General features: G+C 43.8%; 1 protein-coding gene across 2 annotated transcripts in view; it reads left to right on the top strand.

The window, feature by feature from the left end:
• MDGA2 (MAM domain containing glycosylphosphatidylinositol anchor 2) overlaps nt 1–20871 on the top strand; it is a 388607-nt gene extending 367736 nt beyond the window's left edge. The window contains exons 12-17 of one of the 2 annotated variants that reach the window (XM_075150684.1): nt 20–40; nt 5309–5464; nt 6584–6742; nt 13729–13859; nt 19089–19194; nt 19923–20871. In XM_075150684.1, coding sequence (XP_075006785.1) covers nt 20–40; nt 5309–5464; nt 6584–6742; nt 13729–13859; nt 19089–19194; nt 19923–20011 — 662 coding nt within the window. In that variant the 3' untranslated portion in view covers nt 20012–20871. The remainder of the gene's footprint in view (nt 1–19; nt 41–5308; nt 5465–6583; nt 6743–13728; nt 13860–19088; nt 19195–19922) is intronic. The other variant, XR_012673750.1, reaches the window with a different exon arrangement.
• The last annotated feature ends 712 nt before the right edge of the window (nt 20872–21583 follow it).

The following is a 21583-nucleotide window of genomic DNA, read 5'->3' as shown; positions in this document are numbered from 1 at the left end:
TTTTTGCTCTGTCTTCCAGCTCCAGTAAATCCACATCTACGTAAGTATTTCTTTTTTTTTTTTGGCTTTTATGTGTATGAAGAATTGTTCTTGCACCCGTTGTCCCTTACAGTTAGAAAGTAAATGATAAGTATTTCACTTTCAGTTGCAGCCTGTGGATTGCAGGGACCAGCTTGGTTTTGCATGCAAGCTGGGCTGGCGGCTGAAGGTGTCATTCCTCTTGTTCTGCCAAAGCGCTAAAGCAAGAGTAGATGGAGAAAGAAAAATTATAGCTCCAACTCATCTTTCGTTCCCACTGCCTAAACAGTTCATCTAAAGGAAAATACTAATGTTCTGGAATAACATCCATTTGTGGGCATTGGAGCTCAGTGTGTGTGGGTGATGCTGTGGTTTAGTCATGGGAGTAGCTAAATACTGATAGACTAAATAGCTAAAAGTTCAAGTACTGTGTAGGAACCGTGTCTGCGCCTCAACAGGTAGGAGAGAAATCTTGAAGGAAAAGTCAGTTTATGAAATTTTCTGAATTCATTTATCCTTGCATAAGAACTACATTTGCAGATCTTATTTTCATACTTCCAATAGCAGTCAGAAGCTCATCTGCAGCTTTCAAACCAAAAGACGACTGTTTTTTCATGCAGTGCCTACAGGAATCATGGACCTCATTTGCACAGAAAAATGTGGAGACCAAAAGTGTGACTAGGGTGTGAAAGCGTTTAGACAAATTCACAGGAGAGAGCTCCACAGGCATGACTGAAAATGCAAACTCTGACTATGTATTCGCTAATGTGCTGGTGCTCGGGCACGGGGATATTGCAGAGGAGAAAGGATTTCTCTTACGGTTTGTTCTTACGCTTTTCCATGGGCACCAAATCCCTACAAATGTCGCAGACAGGAGACTGGGCTGGAGCTTTAGCATGTCCCAGTAAAACCACCCTATTCCTGACAGTCCCCACATCTGTCGACTTCATGATTTTCTTCCACACCACGGCGAATGAATGTTTCGCTGTGGGAACATATTCTGCCGTTACTTTTGCTTTTAAAAACATATGCAAAAAATAAAGGGAGTAGGATTCTGTCTGCCGTTATTAGTGCTGTAGTGCAGCCATAATCGGGCAGAAAAGCAGCACCAGGCTGTGCGAGCAGCCTCTCTCTCCATCTCTCACACACGACGGCTAAGCCTTTCTGTAAATTTTAAACTTATTTGCGGAAGATCTTGTGCAATGCATTAATAATTAATCAGGACTTAGTTCAAAGCTCACGGGAGCTGAAGGAACCACTCCCACTGACTTAAATGAGCAGTAGATGAGACCCTTGCTAATTAATATATTAAATATATATTCTATGATGTTAAGAAAAAAATGCATTGCAATCCCAAGTGCTTCACACTGTAGTCCTCTATGATTTTAAGATCTGAAACTGTCTAATTTCCAAAATGTCTCTATAGCTCAGTTAAAAGCAACGGCTCTAGTAGGCGCGTGGTACAGTGCAGGTGGCATCCAAATTGCCCTTGCGATAGGGAGCGTGTCAGCTCGAGGGAGGGAGGGCATCGCTGGCAACCCCTCCGCCCTTTCCTTCATCTGCGGTCTAGCCCTGCCTCTCTCTGCGCTGGTGGCGACGGGAAGGTTTGCCTACCAGAACTGTAGGGTACCCAGGGTAGTTTCTTTCAGATGAGCAAAGAGATGGTAAAATTTTGGTTTGCTTTTTTCCCCAAAGACTTTTTGGGTGAAATCCTTTGGCAGGGAAGAAATCTCGGTCTGCAAATGGGTTCAAACCAGTAAGCTGGAGAAGAGAGATTCTGTCTTCTGTAACAAATTCAATCTCATCATTACCTGTTCTTTCTACAATCTCATTTTAGTTCGGTGAAAATACAGAATGGATATATAACATCAACCAAGTTCTGTGTTTTTCTAAACCCATTGGGCCAAATTCTGATTTTATTTACACCATTGTGAGTGAAGAGTAGGAGCTGTATTCAACCGGGACAAGACACCTGTATCGGAAAATGAAGTCATGTTCTTCCTGCTTCACTTCTGGAATAATCACATTGCATAAGTCCTTCCTTTTTGTAAGATGTCTGCAATGCATAAGCAAGTAGCACTGAATGACTTAAATACTAAGACGTATTTAAGATTTACATTTTATTTTGTAATGTATAATATAAACCATTTAATGTAAACCATAAGGATTTCATATCAATTAGTGCAACTAGATGTGACACCTGAATAATGGAAAAGATTAGATGTTAGGATGTCATATTCAACTTGGATTTTATGGAAATAGATGACAAAAATTCATACTACAATGAAGAGTGTTTCACCTTGAGAACAGTTTCAGATTTTGCCCTAATTGGCAACGATATTGTTAATAACCTGAATCCACTTCCAGAGCTGGCATGTGCTTTGACAAAAATTAACCACTGTCTTTAATAGTAATTGGCACCATTGTTAGTGATTTCAGCAAACCATAGTGGTCTGAGCAGTGTCATGAGCTGGAGCCCCCATGGGTGCTTGGGAAAGGGATGGCTGTTCCTTCTGCACTCTGTGTGCCCCATTAATGAACAGGTCAGGACCATCCCGATCTATTTAAATGCTCCTACTTCTTGCATAAGAAAAGTACTGAGCTAATCCTGGGGAACTATTTACCATTTTTATTCTTCTGTCATTTTTTAAGAACTGTTTTGTGCCAAGAATATTTAGCACTAACCTTTTCCAATGTATTCCAAATGGCAGAGTCCCACATGAAACCAGTGTCTTCCTGTTAAATAAATGGCAAACTTTTACTTACCTTCTTTCATCTGGCCTGAATATATTTTTTTTTTAACTTGAAGAAAACTCTTTTATTCTGCTGATGTGGAATTTCTTAATTAAGCACTGAGGGCATGGTGCGACATGCAAATGCAGCTCTTAAGGTACTGGAGGGGCAGTGTTAGAAACTGCTGAATGGCTGAAAATGCTTTGTGTTAACTCACTTTGCTGCAGGACTGGATCTGGTACTCAGAACTTTGCTCCTTCAGTTACTGTTTTGCCCTTTAATTTTATCACACTGTGTAGAAACAGCACCGTTTTTGCTATAGGAAGGGCTCGTGTAAGTGGAGGTGGAAGTCAAATGCACAGAATATAGTGTAAACCAAGCAAATTTGGAGCTCAAGTTGTGTAAAAGGTATTCTTGGAGATGAGAGGCACAGCTGGCATTCTGTTCCGAGTGCTTCATTCAAATCCTTGTTTCTTTCAAGAGCTTTGTCAGGGTCTTTGCATTATCTTCCTGGTCTTCGGGATAAGGATGCATCTATTCACATGCTTCTCTACCGAAGGATTTTGGATGTAATCCACGCATGTGTATTCCTTATGGCCTCGTTCTTTGATTTGCTCGTCTCTCAGGAAGAACCACAATCAGGCCTCTACTTGTGTTCCTTCTCTGCAATGCTCGTGATGGTGCTCCTCCATCAAATGATATTCTATATTGCCACTTCTTCAACATTGAAAATTCAGGATTCAGAAGACCTTGCTTCCAGAACCAAACCAAGGTACAAGGTCCTGAAATTGGCTCCCCATCATGCTGATGGTTATCAGTCATGTTTGCCAGTTAAGGAACTGTAATTTAGGAAATTAATTCTCTTGGAGGATCTAATACAGTTGATGGATTTATTGAGAAATCAAGTTAATCTGCTTGAGGTGCTAATAGCCAAGGAAGTTTCTATGGACTGCATTTTTGTGATTTTGTGATAACCTGGTTTTATAGAGTGGTGTTTTATGCTGACTGTTGTGGAGGGGGTACAGTTTCTGTTGTTCTTTGGATGGGCAGAAACAGAATGAGGAAGACTTGGAAAGCACTCCTAATGCACCTTGCAGTTTGGAATGAATTTTTCAAGCCTGCTTGTTCAGTCTGCAGTATTATCTGATTTTAAATAAGTTTCAGACCAGCATCTTTGCTCAGCAGTACATATCCAAGCTAAACTTCAGGTTCCTCTGTCTTCACTGATTTACAGTGAAGCTCCAGTGGCTTAAGTGGATTTATAGTTCACCGAAACCCCAAACCTGCAAACATTTATATACCTTCTCAGTATAACACAGATGAATAATCCCATGACGCCTGGTGTTAGAGTTCCTCATAACAATGAATATAAATTGCACCCCTATAAAGACGGCTGTAGCTGACACAGTATGCAGACAGCTGCATTCTCCCTAGAGAAGAGAGATTTGCTTGTTTTCTCAGATAAATCAATTGAGTTTGCTGGAAGAGTAAACTCAGCGGGAACTGTTCGTTGCATAAAATTAAGCTTTTGCACATTTTACTACATGAGGCCTTATGCTGTTCTGAGATGAAAACTGAACCTTGACATTTTGATTTGTTTTGGTTCCTAAATGTCTGGCAGTAGGACTTTCTCATCCCATCATAACTCAGCAGGTAGCATCACTGGACTCCTGTGTCTCACGGACCTCTGTTTGGCAAAGGAGAGGATTCCAGTAACCCTCTCTGGGGTTCTTGGCGTTTTTATTCTTTAGACCTAAGCTTTTACCACTTGACCTCAAGTACATAACAGAAATCTTAGTGAAAGTCTAGGAGATGTCTTCAGGACACGATACAGTCGCCTGTCCTGCCCATATAAGTTCAGACAGACCTCAACCTTCCTCCCAGGTATTTGTCTAATTGGTTATGATAATCCAGCGATGGGGACTCAATGCTCTTCCTGAGCAACACATTCATGTGCTTCACTGTCCTGACTTTTAGAGATTTTCTTCATGTCTACCCTAAAGCTCCTTTGCTCTCATTTTAGCCATTACTTGCTTTCCCATCCCTACTGAAAACCAAGAATTGTTTAGATGTCACTTGGAGAGAATGTTTTCATTTTGAAAAGTTGCTGTCCTCTTTTCCCTAATGTTCTTATCCCTAAACCAAAATAACCCACTTCTCACTTTTTTTTTCCCATAGTTCATGTTTTATGGACATGCTACCTGTTTTCCTCAGCTTTTTAGAAATGCTAGCTGGGTAAGAAGAGGCGATGTCTCTAAGGGCAGTTGTATACACGTGAATATGTGAGGAGGAGCTATACAATAAGATTTGAATATAATTTCAAGTAACACCAAAACAGATTGATGACCGTGATTTTTTTTTTCATTGAGGTTACTGCAAAAACCACATACACTAAACGTTAGAAACTGACATAAAATAAATGTACGTCTATTTTCCAGTGCTGGTAAATAAGTGTCATCCCACTGAGTGTTTGTTATAATTGACAAGTACTTCGACAAACAAGCACAGGATGAATAGTCTCAGCCACTAAATTTCTGCTCATTTGCTGCATTGGCAGGAGAGTTCCACTGTGGGTTTGAGGATGGTAACATTTGCCTTTTCACTCAAGATGACACGGACAATTTCGACTGGACAAAACAAAGCACTGCCACTAGAGACACAAAATATACCCCGAACACGGGGCCAAACGCAGATCGGACTGGCTCCAAGGAAGGTAAGCTCCGGCGGTGTGCCTGGACCCCCGGCACTGGGAGCTCTGCTGCTCCCTTGGGGTGAGGGACTTCTCCAGGACAGCCCATTCAGCCAGCTACATCGTTTTCCCTAATCATGCCAAGAATAAGCATACTTCAAGGACTTCTAAAAGAAATTGCCAGTGCTGAGACGTGCGGCTGGTCCCAAAGCACAACCCACTAAAGGTGCCATTAACCATCTTGTATTGTTTCTATTGTGCCATTTTCAAAGCGATTGCTTTCACGTTACAGTCTAGTGGGGAAATACTCTGGCACATCTTGAAATACTCTTCTGTTTTATGTCATTTAAATTCTAACTTGGATTCTCTCAGACTATCACAATGAGATTTTTTTTTGCCCCGCTTTTACTTTGGGTGTTGCTGAAATGTGTAATTTTCAATCTGCTACCCCGCTTAACAGAAGCATGCCATCTTGACTGCAGTGTATATTTGCATTTGAAAAGTCAGACATATTGTGCTGAATTTATCAAGTACTGCAGTAACTCATGCTATTTTATTGTATGCCCCCTGTTTGCACTACCAAAGGGGGAAAAAATCTTACTGCATTGTATGTGCTTAGATGGATTAAGTACATACTATCTCTGATGTTGGGACAGTCCAGGATCAGAATAAATTAATATTGTCTTCATTCCTGAAAGTGAGCTTTCAAACATGTGATTGACATGACCATTAGAAAATGTTTCTTGAAAGGTTTCCATCAAGATATTTTCCCTTTATTTTAAAAGCCCTCCCCACTCACTGCTTATAGGAACAAATTGCAACCTTGAGACTGAAGTCCGAACCCTATCATAACGATTTTTTCCTTTTCTTGTGCATATACAATGTTACATTGATTTGAAGTTGTTGTTTACGACTACTGACCTGCTAGCCCCGATTTTACTCTTGGTAGAAAACATGTCTTTGAAACAGTTGTGGAAAACACATAGGCTTAAGGCAGAAGAAATATGTCCCAGAAACCATGGTGATGTCAGATGAACGTGAAAAATGAATCAAGATGCTTGATAGCCCTGGTGTCTTCCTGTATGTATACCTGTTGGATTTTGAAGACTGCAACCTAACGATTTCCATTTGGACTTTCCCTAGGTTTCTACATGTACATTGAGACGTCACGCCCCAGGCTGGAAGGAGAAAAGGCCAGACTTGTTAGTCCCGTTTTCAGTGTCGCTCCAAAAAATCCTTACGGAGCTACGAACACAGCCTATTGTTTTAGCTTCTACTATCACATGTATGGACAGCACATAGGTGAGAGAAAGCCGATGACCTTGTCTTTTCACTTTGGGAGAAATAGCAGGAGAAGTGTCCACTTGTATGAAACAAAAGCACGGGAGGACTGCCAACACCTGCAAGGGCTAGTTGCAACTAAAGCTGGTGCGAGAGGTGCCTGATAGCGTCCTAATTGCTGTAAAACTGTGTTTTCCACTAATCAGCACGCTAACAGGAGCCCCTCTTACAGCTGGGAGGTGTTTCCTGCATGCGTGAGGTTTTGAGCAGGGAACTTTAGAGCGTGAAAACAGAAAAGGTGATATTTGCAAGGACTTTGTCTGACACTAAGGCAGTGTTTTGAGTCACTCCTCGCTAGATTCAGGATCAAGCAATTAGCAGCAGCACTCCTCATGTGTGCCGTGCAGCAGCACAGGGTTCCTTTCTAAAAGTCATGAACAATTTGCTCACAAGCTGTAGGAGTATTTTCAAGGTGTATCTGTAAGTCTATTTTTAGTCATCACTCTTTCAACACACACGTTTAATTTCTTTGCGTAGTATGAAAAAAAGGTGTGGGAAAATACAAAAGTATAAACGATAGACAGCCAATTTTTATAAATCCTGTAAGTCCCTGTGGGGTGCTTGGTGCTTACAGTGTGCCAAGAGGCTTTCCAGTGCCAAGCTGACCTGACTTGATGTATTTTTTTATATATTTCAAGGGCAAGCACATCCTTACAGTGCATTCTGGTTGTTGCTTCGGAAAACCTTCGCCTGCCTCCAGGCAGAGTTCAGGTTTTTAATAGAGCAGACAAGTTCACTTGGTTTTTGGGTTTTGGTTAGTTCTTTTGGTTTTTGCTTTGCACTGCTGAGCACATGAATGCAGCCCCAGGTCTAAATTCTCCTGGATCTACCTTGCAGCAGGAGCTTGGCTGTTTATTGGAAGGAAGCGATTGAGCCATGCCATGCTCAGTGAAAAAAATATAAGCTGCCCTATATGGTCATATACCAGACTATTTCTGGTATATGACAGTGAAGAAAAAAGCTACAAACATAAGGGGTCAAAGAGTTTTTCTGGAATACTTTAGGGCTGGGATAAAGTATAAGAAAAACAGCCATGGAGGCTGACATCTGTCCACAAAACAGTGACCTCTCATTGGTGCAATTTTGGGTTTTTTTCCTAGGCTACCTTTTCAGCAAGTGTCTGTGCCCTTAGCTTTTTTGCTGAAATTGCCCTTTCTTGTTTATGTGTAATTTCTTGAACTGACATGTATAATGCTGGGTGATGAAGGAGCTGACCCACAGGTGAAGATGATGACAATGACAATTAGTGGTCATAGTTACACAGATTTGTTCATGGCAATGTGGACACCTCGTTGCTGAAAACCAAAATTGCTTGATATCACTTTTGTTCCTTAACGTTAAAAAATATAGTTACCATCATTTTAGCTAATGTTCAAAATTATCTACTTATTAATGGCTTTGTACAAAATTACTTATTATTCTGTCTTTAAAGAGCAGACTGACAGAAAAAATAGTAAATTAATAGCATCAGCCATGTGTTTGAATGCACCCTTATACATGTCTTCTAAATTCAATATTCTAATTCCTCATAATGATAAAATGTTATGAAACACATGAGAATGCAACGTGCGTACAAGAAATAAATTATGAAATCAGCAAATATATACTATTGATTCCCCAGATGTGAACTCTATCACTGAAATTCACATGAGGATAATGAAAAGAAAAACTTAATGAGTGATGATATTCTAAGATTTCTATGATTTAAGCACATGATTATTGTATGAATAGTCGTATTGATGAGGTAACTGCTTGAATGAGTTTTTAAAGGTTTGTGGTCTTGGGAATTACTTTGGGTTAGGAAAGGGGTTATTATAACACGATGATTTGCCCAGACGAATCAAACCTAATCATGACACAGTGTTTCAGATGATGCACCCTTGTGGTAAGGATGGCCACCAGCCTCCTGGGCTGCATCGGGCAGAGCGTGGCCAGTAGGTCGAGGGAGGGGATCCTGCCCCTCTGCTCAGCACTGGTGAGACACAGCTGGGGTGCTGGGTCCAGTGCTGGGCTCCCCAGGACAAGAGAGACGTGGGCTTACTGGAGAGAGTCCAGCAAAGGCCCAGAAAGGTGATGAAGGGATTGGAGCATCTCTCATATGGGGGAAGGCTGAGAGAGCTGGGACTGCTCAGCCTGCAGAAGAGAAGGCTCAAGTGGATCTCATAGAATCATGGAATCAAAGAATTATTTAGGTTGGAAAAGACCTTTAAGATCATCAACTCCAAGCATTAACCTAACACTGCCAAGTCCATCACTAAACCATGCACCACATCTACACGTCTTTTAGATACCTCCAGGGATGGTGACTCCACCACTTCCCTGGGCAGCCTGTTCCAAGGCCTGACCACTCTTTCAGTAAAGAAATTTCTCCTAATGTCCAATCTAAACCTCCCTTGGCGCAACTTGAGGCCATTTCCTCTTGTTCTGTTGCTCGTTACTTGGGAGAAGAGACTGACCCCCACCTCGCTACAACCTCCTTTCAGGTAGTTGTAGAGCGCAATGAGGTCTCCCCTCGGCCTCCTCTTCTCCAGGCTAAACAACCCCAGTTCCCTCAGCTGCTCCTCATCAGACTTGTGCTCCAGGCCCTTCACCAGCTTCGTTGCCCTCCTCTGGACACGCTCCAGCACCTCCATGTCCTTCTTGTAGTGAGGGGCCCAAAACTGAACACAGTATTTGAGGTGCAGCCTCACCAATGTATATGAATACCTGAAGGGAGTGTGTAAAGAAGATGGAGCTCAGAGGTGCGCAGGGACAGGACAAGAGGTAATGGGCACAAATTGAAATAAAGGCAATTCTATTTAAAGATAAGAATTTTTTTTTTTTTTTTACTATGAAGGTGATCAAACACTGGCACAGGTTGCCCAGAGAGGTTGTGGAGCTTTTGTCCTTGGAGATATCCAAAATCTGATAGCACATGATCCTGGGCAACCCGCTCCAATCTACCATGCTTTGAGCAGGGCTTTGGACAGTACAATCTCCAGAGGTGCCTCCAACCTCAATGATTCTGTGATTCTGTGTGAAATATTTAATTGGTAATATTTTTTTCAGAAGAGTTCTATTTAGTTAAGGATTAATTCCCTGTGGATAATTCTAAATCTTATTGGTAAAACAGATTGACTGTTTTATGACAAGCTGTTAGAAGCCTTGACCCTTCACCGCTGCAGATGTTGCTTCTTATCCCCATTTGGGAATGAGCGCTGCCAGTGGGGGCAGCTCTCGGCTGTAATATGCACTGCCAGCTCCTTGGTTTCTTCACAAGAGCAGGATAGGAGCTGCTAACCAAGACCTCGATATGATCTCTGTGCTGAAGGCTCTTGCTTTTGAATAACCTTGAGCTGCTGATTCTTGACCTGACTTCACTGAAAATTTGAAGTGTCTTGCAGGGGAATTTGGCTTAAATAAATTCCAGCCTGTTCCTTCCTTGGGCCTGGGGACAACGTGTTCAGGGAAGATACGTGGCCATTAAACTTTGATTTTTCATCCAAAGTGCTGCAGAATTGTTCAGCAGACTGTGGTGCTGCAAGTCAGCATTTCCACTGGATTGCTTTATTCTCCCTAGTTATCAGTATCCACAAGATTTCCAAGCAGTATTAGGGTTATTTTTCCCATGTCTCAGGGGCAAAGTGCTTTGTTTCCAAAACAGTTTCGGTGCTTATCAAAATGTTTGTGCATTTCCGAGAAGGTTTTGAAGGATCCCTAATAAAATGGAAATGGAATGGAATGGTGCTCTGTTGCTGGTGTGGACTGGTCTTGGAGGCTTAGGGGAAAAGATACTTCCTCCTCCATTCTTAAAAATGAGTGACCCCAGTGACATCGATTTGAGAATATGGCTGCTGCACTATATTGAAAAGAAACAGCCTACCAGTTTATCCAGCTCAGCTGCTGTGCCTGCTGTTCGCGTCTTTGGTGTCTCTGGAGAAGAGGCTGAAAATTTCTGTAGCGATAAGGAGAGGTACTTGGGAGCCCTTGCAGAGAGCAGAGCACGGATCCGAGATTAGCACTGACGCGACAGCACAGGTCTGATGAGATAAACAGGGACCTACATCCCCTGCCGTGGCAGTTAGATTCAGAAAGATAAAGTGTTTCTTTACCTGAAATAGTTGGCTCTTACTTACAAGTCAGATCATAACTCCTGACAGATCACACAGCGCTAACTCTGAGAGTGCTGGCTGCCAGAGAAAGTGCATGCGCTTCGCTCCGCATCCTCCAAAAGGAGAAGGTAGATTATCCCTAAAGCATAAGAGAAATAGAAGTTCCCATTACTTGATTTGCAGCAAACAATAAGCCATTGTTGGGGAACAAGAAAATGAAGAGTCACTGTCCTTACTGTGCCTCTACGTTGAGACAGAAAGAGGCTGTAATTCCATTATAGCTGTCACCATCTTTTAAAACAATCTATATTTCCGATTTTTCCGTCTACACTCCAAAATGGCGCATTTCTAATTGACGCTCCAAGAACAATAATTTTTCTTACCATTAGAGAGCCCTCACAAAACAAAAAGTGGGAGCAAGCCATGCTGTCAGAGCACTGTGAAAGCTGTTTGTGTTCGCACAGCGATGAGCGCTCAAAATGTCACCCCAGTGTTGCAGCTGGCGACGCCTCCGGAGCACCCTGCACTCGCTTGGCAGGATACTGTCAGAAAGTAAACTTTGTTCCTTAATTCACAGTTGTTGTTCCTGCCCACTGTTTCTGTCTCCTACTCAAGAGTCACTTCATTACCCAATTGTCTGGAGTTTGGAGTAGTTTGAAATCCGTAGATGAATTGCTGCTGGACACACCTCGGTGTGAACCCTATAGCCAACCCGTCCTCCCCCAGAGCATCAGCTTTGCCGTCTAACTTTTCCAAAACCTTACTGGCAGAATTTCAAGGATAAGCATCTGTTGCAGATGTCATTAGTTAAGTTTTCAGCGATGTTTTGGGCAGATGTGTGTGCCTATCTAGCAATGAGGGTCCGGCAGGTACCTCCATAGTAACCAACACGCTGGGCAATGGCTGAGCATATATGGTACTATAATGGCTATTTTGTATTTTAAGACTGCTATCATCCTACTATTGAAGAAATTATGTGACACAGAGAGGCTGACTATGCTGTGAACAATCTTAAATCTCTGTAACCTCAGCAGTGATGGAATTACATGCTTTTGATACCTAAATTATTCAGTTATTCCCAACAGCCCTGCGGCATGGGCTGTATCAACCTGCACAAACAGGTGAAACAATTAGCCAGCTATTCATCCCTTGCTTGATACGGGCATTGATTTTTGTCTTTAAGAAAAATAACATTATATATAACTCTATTTTTTAAATATAGGTAGTTTTGTCTAAGACCCCGCCTTTTTTCACACCGTAGACCCAGCACAGTTGTCGAAAAAAGTCTTGGAGAGAAGCAGATGGGAAGGAAGGGTCTCCCTCCCTGTTTAAGCCGAATAACATAAACCTTGCCCAAGAGCTGTTGTTGCTGTTTGGAAGAGGGCTGAGGCTGAGCAGCTGCCACGTGTTACTGGGCTGGGCCGCAGGGCTGCTCCGGGGAACCCTCCTGAGCATTTCCCTTTTTGCAAGCCCTTTCTGTTTCAGGTCTTTTTGTTTTACCCAGTAGTGTGCGTGTAGGCAGAGGCAGACTATTCTTGTTAAAAGCTGTGATTCCTTTGTGCTGCTTCTGCACCCTCCCCTGCATTTGAAAAATAAAATGCTGCAGGGGGAGGCAGGTGGGAGACACGGGGCCGCCCAGTCGCTCTGGCGAGCATCGCTTCCCCCACCTCCTTCAAAGAAGATGTATGGCCTCATTCTGGCACCCTGGTGAAATAGCCGTGATGAGAATATTTGCTGCTCCATTACATGTTTAGCCTTATGTTTTTCAAGGCCCTGAGTTTTGCTGTTGCTAGAAATAAGAACTTTTTATTAGCAGGAGCTGAGTCACTGTGCAGCTGCCTTGGATCTGAGAGGTTTCATTGCAAATATAATTTGTATGAGCTTCCCAGCTGCCATTCCAAACTCCCTAAAAAAAGTGGTCTTGCATGAACTTGACTGTCTGAACTTTCTCCAAAGAAGGCAAATGCAATGATTTATATAGTACAAAGAGCCACCACTGCCCCACACCTCTGCAGATAACAGCGGTGAGCAAGAAGGAACAAAATCTCCAAAATATGTGAATTACTGAACCCTGCTAAATGAAGTCGATGCATTTGCTGTCTCTTGGCGCACCAAGACACAAGAGCCAGACACAAGTCTGGCTTCAGTTCGTGGTCTGAGTCAGCGATGTAAATGGGAGAGAAGGGCTGCCGAATGCAGACGATCTGTTACATATTGCAGATAATGTCTGTGCTGGAACCAGTAACTTAATGGTTCTTGGTGGGGAAAGACCCAGGGCTGTGGGGTTTCTCTCCACAGTGAGGGACAACTTTTCCAAGGTTATTTGAGCTTCGAGGATTATGTTGTCCTTCAAAAGTGCTCCTTACTAGTAGTAAGGGCATCACATCTATCTCTGAGATAGATTTGCCAGGCTCTCTGGCACTCCATTAGAAGTTGGACAGTCTTTGTAAGCGAGAGCTAAGCGTAAGGCAACCAAGTTGCTTATTTGTCCTTGGGTTAGGAGGTTATAAATGCCTCGTTTGCACTAAAGCACAGATAACACTTTATTGCCCACCTCACCGTGGGAAGCCCCGTGTCCTTCCTGCGCTGCAGGGAGCAATGAGTGCGACGGCCCTGCCCCCACACTCCCTGCGCGCGCAGTTTGCCGCTGCTGTGGATTCACATCGCCAGTTCACGGTGTTCCCAAGTTTATATTTTTTGAATTTAGGACAAGAAACTCTCCACATCCACTCAGACCTAGCAGAGGCCCACGCAAAGTGGGAAGGGGGGTGAGCAGGGGACTGCTGCTGTACCCAGCCCAGCATCTCTGCTCCGTCAGAGAGCCTAACCAATTCCAGTTCTCCACCTCTCTTCTAGGAAGCTTGAACGTTTACCTGCGGTTGAAAGGCCAGACCGCGATAGAGAACCCATTGTGGTCTTCAAGTGGAAATAAGGGACAGCACTGGAACCAAGCCCGCGTTAATATAAACCCCCCGACTTCATTTCAGGTAATGGCTCGTGCATCGCACACTGGGAACGGGAGTATTCGGTTTTCGGGGGGGGGGGCCTGTGTACGCTGACCCTTTCCTTCTGACACAGGACTTCAGCTCTGAAAGCTGCTTTATGGACAGGTAATTGCTTTCCTTGCTTTAAATAGGTGAGCACCATAGAGCTTAATAATGCACACTTTCATGGCAGAACAGCAGTTATTTGCTTGAAGACAAAATGTCTTTCAGTTTTCGGAAGATACTGTTAGCCAATATAAAATGTTTTTTTTATTTCAGATTAGCAACTGGAATACAAAATTACTTCCTGTGAAAAATATTTAGAGTCCATGGTGTAGTGACTGTGTTATCTCTTGAAATACATGCATTTTCTGCAGAAAAAGGAATGATCTCTGAGTCTTTGCTGAAAGGTACCAAAGCAGCAGTGCTGCTTGCACGGAGCTCCTGGTGCGGCAGAGCTGCACGCCTCATTCAGTGGGCGCATGCAAGTTATGACAGGTTTTCACACATTTCATTTTCGGTTTGACAGTGAGATGCTGATAGACTATTATGGGCAGTTCTCATTCACGCTGTGAACTGTTTGTAACTGGAACAGACCCAAAAAGGCAGCTGCCGTGAGCAAGCCCTCATGTTTGAGGCTGGGCATATCGGCATGGAAGACGGGAGTCACAGGCTGTGCCCTGTGGTACAATGTTCTCCAGGCTCCTTTGTCCCCTCTGTAACCTCCAGGTCCCCTGGGGGAGATAATGGCTTTTGGGGAAAACAGCAAGTCAAAACTGCTATCTTAAACATGCAGACTGGGATTCACTTTTTGGGTAATTACTGATCCTGACCCTTTTTTTTTATTTCTATGCATGAGAGGCAATGACGGAAGAGAAATGATTTGGCATATGTGATCGCAGAAGCATCGCATGGGGGGAAATAGGAGGAAAACTGAAGGAGAGGCGTATGCAAAGTATAGCGTTACGTGATGTTTGAGTGGAACAAAGTGGCAGAATTGGAGAAGAAGAGGCAGAGAAGAGGGATACGAGTGTTGAAATACACTTAGAGCATGGGGCCAAGTACAAGGGAGCTGATCAGAGTGGTGAAGTCAGGATAAATCCAAGAAATCTGAACAGTGAAGTATAGGAGAATGATTCAGTATCTGAACATGACTGGTAAGGGGAGAGACGAGATGGCTGGGGAAGCTGAAACCGAAGTGATCACAGTTGTGTCTGAGAGGGATTCCTGAGACCTGGGACGGGCTTTAGCAGAAGTAGAGGAAGGACGAGGACATCAGCTCCAGGCAGTGAGATGCAAAGGATTTGGCACCAGCAATGCAGAGGAGGGGAGGAGGGTGATGGGATGCAAACCTGGGGTCACCTCATCAGCATGGAGAGGAAGGCATGGGTTTGGGTGGAAGGGCAAGCTGGGGTGTCTGCCTTGCACAGGGTCAGCCGGGTGAGGTATCGGCAGAGCAGCCAGCAGCTCCCGGTACCCGGGTTGCTGCTTGCACCGTGGAGTCTGAGCATCGGCCCGTTGCTTTCAGAGGAGTTACAGGGGTCACTTCTGCTACTGGTGCACCTCACTCGCATTGCTTTAAAACCATGTTCACTGGTGCCACTAGCTGGTACACAAAATGGAAGCTCCTCTGCTTGGCTGTTTTTCACCTTTTACATTGTTGTGTTTAAAGGCTTCAACATAAAATGAATGTAAAGCCATGAAGCTCTGCACAAATACAACAAATAAATGTCAGAGTGGTTGGAATCTTAAATTACTTTTTTAGCAGCTCTTGCATCAAACAAACTTTATTTTCCATTTAGGAGTCTAAGCAGGAAAGAATATAAACCTCCCAGTTAAATTTAAGGAGAGTGAATTGAAGTGAATCTTTGCAGTAAAACAGTACACTGACACAGAAATTAAAACTTTTTATAGGTTAATTTATATGAGTAAAAGTGCAGCCCAGATTTGTTTTATACCTTCCCAGTCCCCGTGATATATAACAAAGCTTTTGTCATGAGGAACTGAGAGGACTACAGTGCTTTGAATCGGAAAAAGTATGCATAAAAGCTATCTCAGTAAGATATTCACTTATTAAGTATTTTTAAAGATTAAACACAAAAAAAGAGAGCACGTGGAAGTGATACATTGCATCTAGGAAGGTGTCAGTTTTAGTTCAGATTTGAGCAGGAGCACTGCCACCGCCTTCAGCTACACTTTCCTTGACACCTTCTTGCGTCAAAGACATTTTTTGCAAAGGAGGGGTGTTTTTTTGCATTGAGGGACTGATCTGCCCTTAAGTAAATCAACCTGCTGGACCACTGAGATTTTTAGCCCCTTACAGCGAGTGTAAGGGGCTCACACCCTTGTCATCATGCTGTCCAAACGGGGAAGTTCATGAGGCTCCTCTCTACTTCTTATTAGGAGACTGGCCAGGAAGGTAAAATCGGTTTGAAATCCTGTTGAAGAAGCACGAGCTGAATCCCCCAGAGACACTCGGGATGACTCTGGAGGCACTATTGGAGCTTATTTCCATTCGCCCTGTTAAGAGAGCAGAGTGGCCTTTGCTGTATGCGTAAGCCCCTCTATTCTTCAGCTAAATGCAGTATTTTTAACAACAGCTTTGTAAAGTCGCGGACATGCAGGTAATAGGTTTTGCGGGATACTGATAGGGGATTCTGATCATCTGGCACCTCCCGCAAGTGGCGGTGAACTGCAGGCTGGACTGTGCTCCGTGCCTTGCCAACACTCATCTGCGGTGATTTGTTCTGAGCATGTGGCCAAGCTGGCTAATGGCAACCCGTCTCAGGGGCCCATAAAACACACTGCCAAATGCAGATTTTAATTAAATGCTGGCTCTTGTATTTGTATAGAGTCCTTTTGTCTGGAAACAGTGTTTTTCATTATCGGGAAAGATCTGACTTTAAACTCTGTTGACTGGTTATATGCCTGCTGCCAAGGAGCAGCAGAGCAAGCTGCAGTTTGGGGGAGAAGAGAAGACACTTTCCTCTCGAGCTGAATACTTCCCATCATCAGAGGTAGAGTAGAAAAATTGTCAGAGGGATAATTACTTGAGACACTGTTTTCAGACAACAGGGTAAATTATGGAAAAACTTACTGTTTTCCCAATTACAGTTCCCTGTTGCATTAATATCCACCTTGTTATAGTAATTAACCTACAGCGTCACACTTCAGTAAAATACAGATGGAGTCTCCTGCCCCAAATGCACAGCTTTCACGTTTATTTAGTGCTCCCAGCACAGACCTTGCCGCCTGGCTTTCGACACAACAGGCAGGCTGTAAATACATACCTTGCCTTGCCAGCTTACCGCTGCAGGGTCAGGCACCTACGGGGGATGCTCAGCTTAGCCAAAGGACGAGATGTGTCTGTGGCCAAGGTTGAGGGACGTGCCCTCCGTGGAAAGGCAGAGCGGAGACTTGCCTGTGCAATGCGACGGCTGGTGGCATCGTGCACCGTTGTGATGTGGTCCTTGGGTGATGCGCATCCAGCTGGACTCGCTGCCGGACCCCTGTGATCTATAGGGTCATCTTCCACCGCCCTGAGTGTTTACTCGTCATTTATAATGGAAGGTATTCATTTCTAATGAGCAGCTCTGGTTCAACTGTATTAATGAGCAAAGAAATGTCAGAAGCTGCCCAAAGAAGAGGCTCAGATCTGTGTCCTGCTGAAATCAATGACAACAGAGAGAGCCCATCCGAGTGCCCCAGACATCTCCCTGATGCAGTTAGATCATTATGAAGTGTAATTGAAGTATTTTGCTCCAGATGGAATTAATTTTTTTTTTTCAAATTGACTCTACCCCCAAGAGTTAATGTCTCCATTAGAGCCACAGCATTGAATTCATTGAATTTCATGCATATATTGTTGCAGATTAAAGTTAGAAAACTTGTCATCAAAGTTAACCAAAAATATTTCAAAGGACTGAGGGCAGGGGGGGTGGAGGGAAAGGACAGAGAACTCTGCAAATGGTGCTGCTTGGGAAATATATTCCTTACATAATTCCTTCATCTCTTTAGAAAGGCTTTGAAGTTTTCTAGTGAATAAATTTCTCGCAACACAGAATGACTCCACTCTTCTGCAAAGCTAATTAAGCAGCAGTATGGCAGGACAGCATCACATCGGGTTTGAGAAAGGAGAGCGGATAACTTTGTTTCTTTAGTACAATAGTAATCCGTAGCTAATAACGAACATTACAGCAAATAATATTACTGACCTTGCAACAAGCCACCCATCTCCATACAGGCACCATTACCGTTCCCAGCTGTAGCAGTTGGGGTTTCAGGATAGGAATATTTACAGCAAGTTGATTAATAGGACCTTGAAATCACAGGTGTCCGTTTAGCAGAGGTTAAAGCCTTAAAGAGGAATAAAATCTCTACCCTGACCCTCTCGGTGATAAAACACATCATGATGTCCTCTGATAAATATAAAACCATTCTTAGAAGGGATGAAAGCTTCTAGACATGGTGATGAGCCACTGAAAGGGGCAGGAGAGAAGTGGGGCTGTCACTGTCATCAGTTCCTGCCACAGCAGGAGATCTGGGAGGTTAAAATCCACCGGGGTGATCGCAGGAGATCACTGTGGGACCTCAGGGGATCCAAATCAAAGGTAGTCCCTTCCTGACCCCTTGAGATAAATACAGCTTTGCGTTATGGGTGAAGGGACACCAACTTGGCTCCTGATGGTTGGGTCACCTTCAAGAGCCAGAAACCTCATTTTACTGTGGTGTTTTTCTGGCTCCTGTGTGTTTTCATGCAGCCTGTGGTCGAGTGGATGCTCAGTCCTTCAACACGTCGCAGATGCTGTTCTTCAAGCTGCGCCTCTGCCACTCGCTTCAGGTGGCAGGAGTTTCTACAGCCTAAATCTCTTTAAAACTTTTCCTCCGTTTGATCCTGCTCTGGGCTCCAGGAATATCATACTTACATAAGTACACACGTGACAGTTAGCGTAGTGGCGAAGGTGACCTGGAGACACCAGGTAGACAGCTAGGCAGACGACTAGCAGCTCTGATACTTTTCAGCTCATTCTGAAGAGCAAAAGCCTCCACGGCTCACACGTCCTCTGTGTTCACCTTACAAGTACGTGTGAACTCGGTTGCGTTCTTTTGTACCATAGAAAGTGTTCGTAAATTATTCCAAGCCCATCGATGTAGTTTAATGCCGTGCAAAATGCAGCTGAACATTTTCCATTCACCACCCTCTGATCTGTTTCTTCTTTATTTTTTTTGCAGCTCATATTTGAAGGGATCCGGGGCCCCGGCATCGAAGGTGATATTGCTATTGATGATGTATCAATTGTGGAAGGAGAGTGTATGAAATCAGACCAACCGGCCAACAGTAAGTGGCTCTTTCACACGTAGGGGAGAGCAAATTGCTTCTCATGGTTATAAATTTGAGACACCTTCTAGAACGGATTTTCTCCAGGAGAACAATATATTGTTCGGTTCAGTTGGAGAGGCTTAAAGTGAAACGTTTTCCTTGGAAGCAAGCTCTGGAGTCAGGATGTCTTTGTTCAGATAGGAGAATGCTGGTTCAGCAGAGATGCAGGTGAAAGGCTGATGGGCGTTAAGCAGAGGCGAGAGCAGCGGGCTGCACTCCATGCTGGGGCTGGGCTGGGCGGCCGTGATTCGTGATGGGCAGACGGATAAAGCAACGTTAAAAAAATGTTCAGGGGGTCCAAACAATAGGAAATTAATGAGTATCAGTGTTGCGATTCCCTGTGGACCTTGTTTCATCCCTCCACACCCACGTGTGCATTACAATACAGACCTTAACGACACAGCCAGGTGTTTTTTTATCCCAACGTCTCCTATCTCATTCAGTTGGAGAGCGCTGTTCTCGTCCCCTCTTTATAGGAGGTGACCTTGCAGAGCAGTGTCTCTGCAGAGACCAGGGGAGGTTGGTGGCAGTCGGTGTGACACCAGCCCGTTGTCCTCCCCGGCTGCCCCCGCGTTGGTGTGCAGGACAGGTTACGATGGCTGAGCCCTTTATCTTCTAAGCCTTGTAGCAATGCTGACTGTGTCTGGGCAGCTCTTTAATTCTACCTTTTTCACCCCTTTTTGTAGATTTACGATCAGGTGCTGTTGGGACATTAGCGCATATACGACTTATCCCAGTTATCATCCTCATGTCTGTCTTAAGTCATCAGAGGTGACCTTATCCTGGCGGAGGCTACAAAAGATTCACCAGGCACTGGCATGAAGAAAGAGTCTTTGTAAAATGGACATTTAAAAACAAACTACCAAAGATTCCTCCACTGACTGATTCAAAAGTTAAATAAATACATAAATAAATAAAAAAAAAAATTAAAAAGCACTGGGGACATAAAAGGCATCACAGGAGTGTAACTCACTATGAACCACGCGTGAGAACGAGATCTGGCCTAAGTAAGGAAGAGACCTTCAGGTGCTTTTGTGGTCAATAATGAATACAGCATCATCTGGTTGAACTCTTGGAAAAGAGCTATAGAAACCCTTGTCAAAGCACAAAGTCATGGCTGGTTTTGTTTCAAATGAATAGTTTGCTTGTTACCATGGAAACCTAATGGCCTGCCAAAAAAAAAAAAAAAGGAAGGAGACAGAGAGGAAATAAAAACAAAAACAGAGAGAGAGAGAAACACCTCACTGTAAACAGGGTATGTGAAGAGCTGGCATTCATTTTCCCTTCAAGAAGGTTTTTAGTATAGAGTTAAATAAATGTAGGCCCTTTCTACTTTGGCTGTCACCTCCCCTAGAGAATAACCCTAAATCAGAGCTGTTTTAAGACATTTATGTTTCATTTCTCATGGCTATGCTTGATAACTGTATGCTGTCTCCTTTTGCATGCATTACTATCCAGGATGTGCGACCTGGGCTTACATATTACACAGGCTTATCGGAGTTTGCTTGCGGCCACTCGAACACCCCTCTCCCCTCCCCAACTAAGTCATCTGTTCTAATGAAGTGAAGAAACCAAACCACCGTCTTTTATAAATTGCCATGGAAACCAAGTGCCTTCAATGAAACAAGCCTGATTTAAAAAAAAAAAAATAAATAAAATAATAATAATAATTTCAACACAGAAGCTTGCACTGCTAAAATGTGGTTTGTGCAAACTATTTTCTAAACAAACTACGGAGCCTGGGTGTGCAGACTGCAGGCAAGGAGACGAAGCCGCTTCTGGAGATGGATGGACCTAAGCTGCTGCGTAAGCCCTTTCGGATGAGATATTTGTTGTTTAACCCTCCAGACAGCCATGGCCTTTCAGCTTATTATCCATTAGAAAACAGCTTCCGTTGGTCCTGGGAATGGGAGCAGCACTCTTCTTTTGTTGTTGTTGTTGTTTTTTCAGGTTATCAAGTGGGTCAACCAGAGGAGAAGGTTGTTAAGATACACTTAGCGCAGAAGGTGGTAAAACGCAGAAGTGATTTTCTTACTCTGACCTCCATTCGCAAGGCAGTCGGCCCCAGCGTTAGCGGGACGGGGAGGCGTGCGCGGGGGACGGCAGCGCGTACCCAGACAGCAAGCAAACCGCAGAGCTCTCTGCAAACCCGGCGCCAGCCAAGCACCGAGGGTGCCGTGCCTCTGCCCTGGAGCCAGACTCTGTGCAGATCGCGAAAGATTATTTTGTTATTGTAGCGAAATGAAAAAAAAAAAAAAATCCACTTTTACAACAAAAAAAAATAAAAGCTGTACAAATGGTTTTGAGCTACCCGAACACGTACCGTTAGCCAGCCGGTTTTCCACTG

The sequence above is a fragment of the Calonectris borealis genome, chromosome 5, assembly GCF_964195595.1.
Source record: "Calonectris borealis chromosome 5, bCalBor7.hap1.2, whole genome shotgun sequence".
Lineage (NCBI taxonomy): Eukaryota > Metazoa > Chordata > Aves > Procellariiformes > Procellariidae > Calonectris > Calonectris borealis.
The sequence above is the reverse complement of the archived record's forward strand: the minus strand, read 5'-3'. Positions and strand labels throughout refer to the sequence as shown.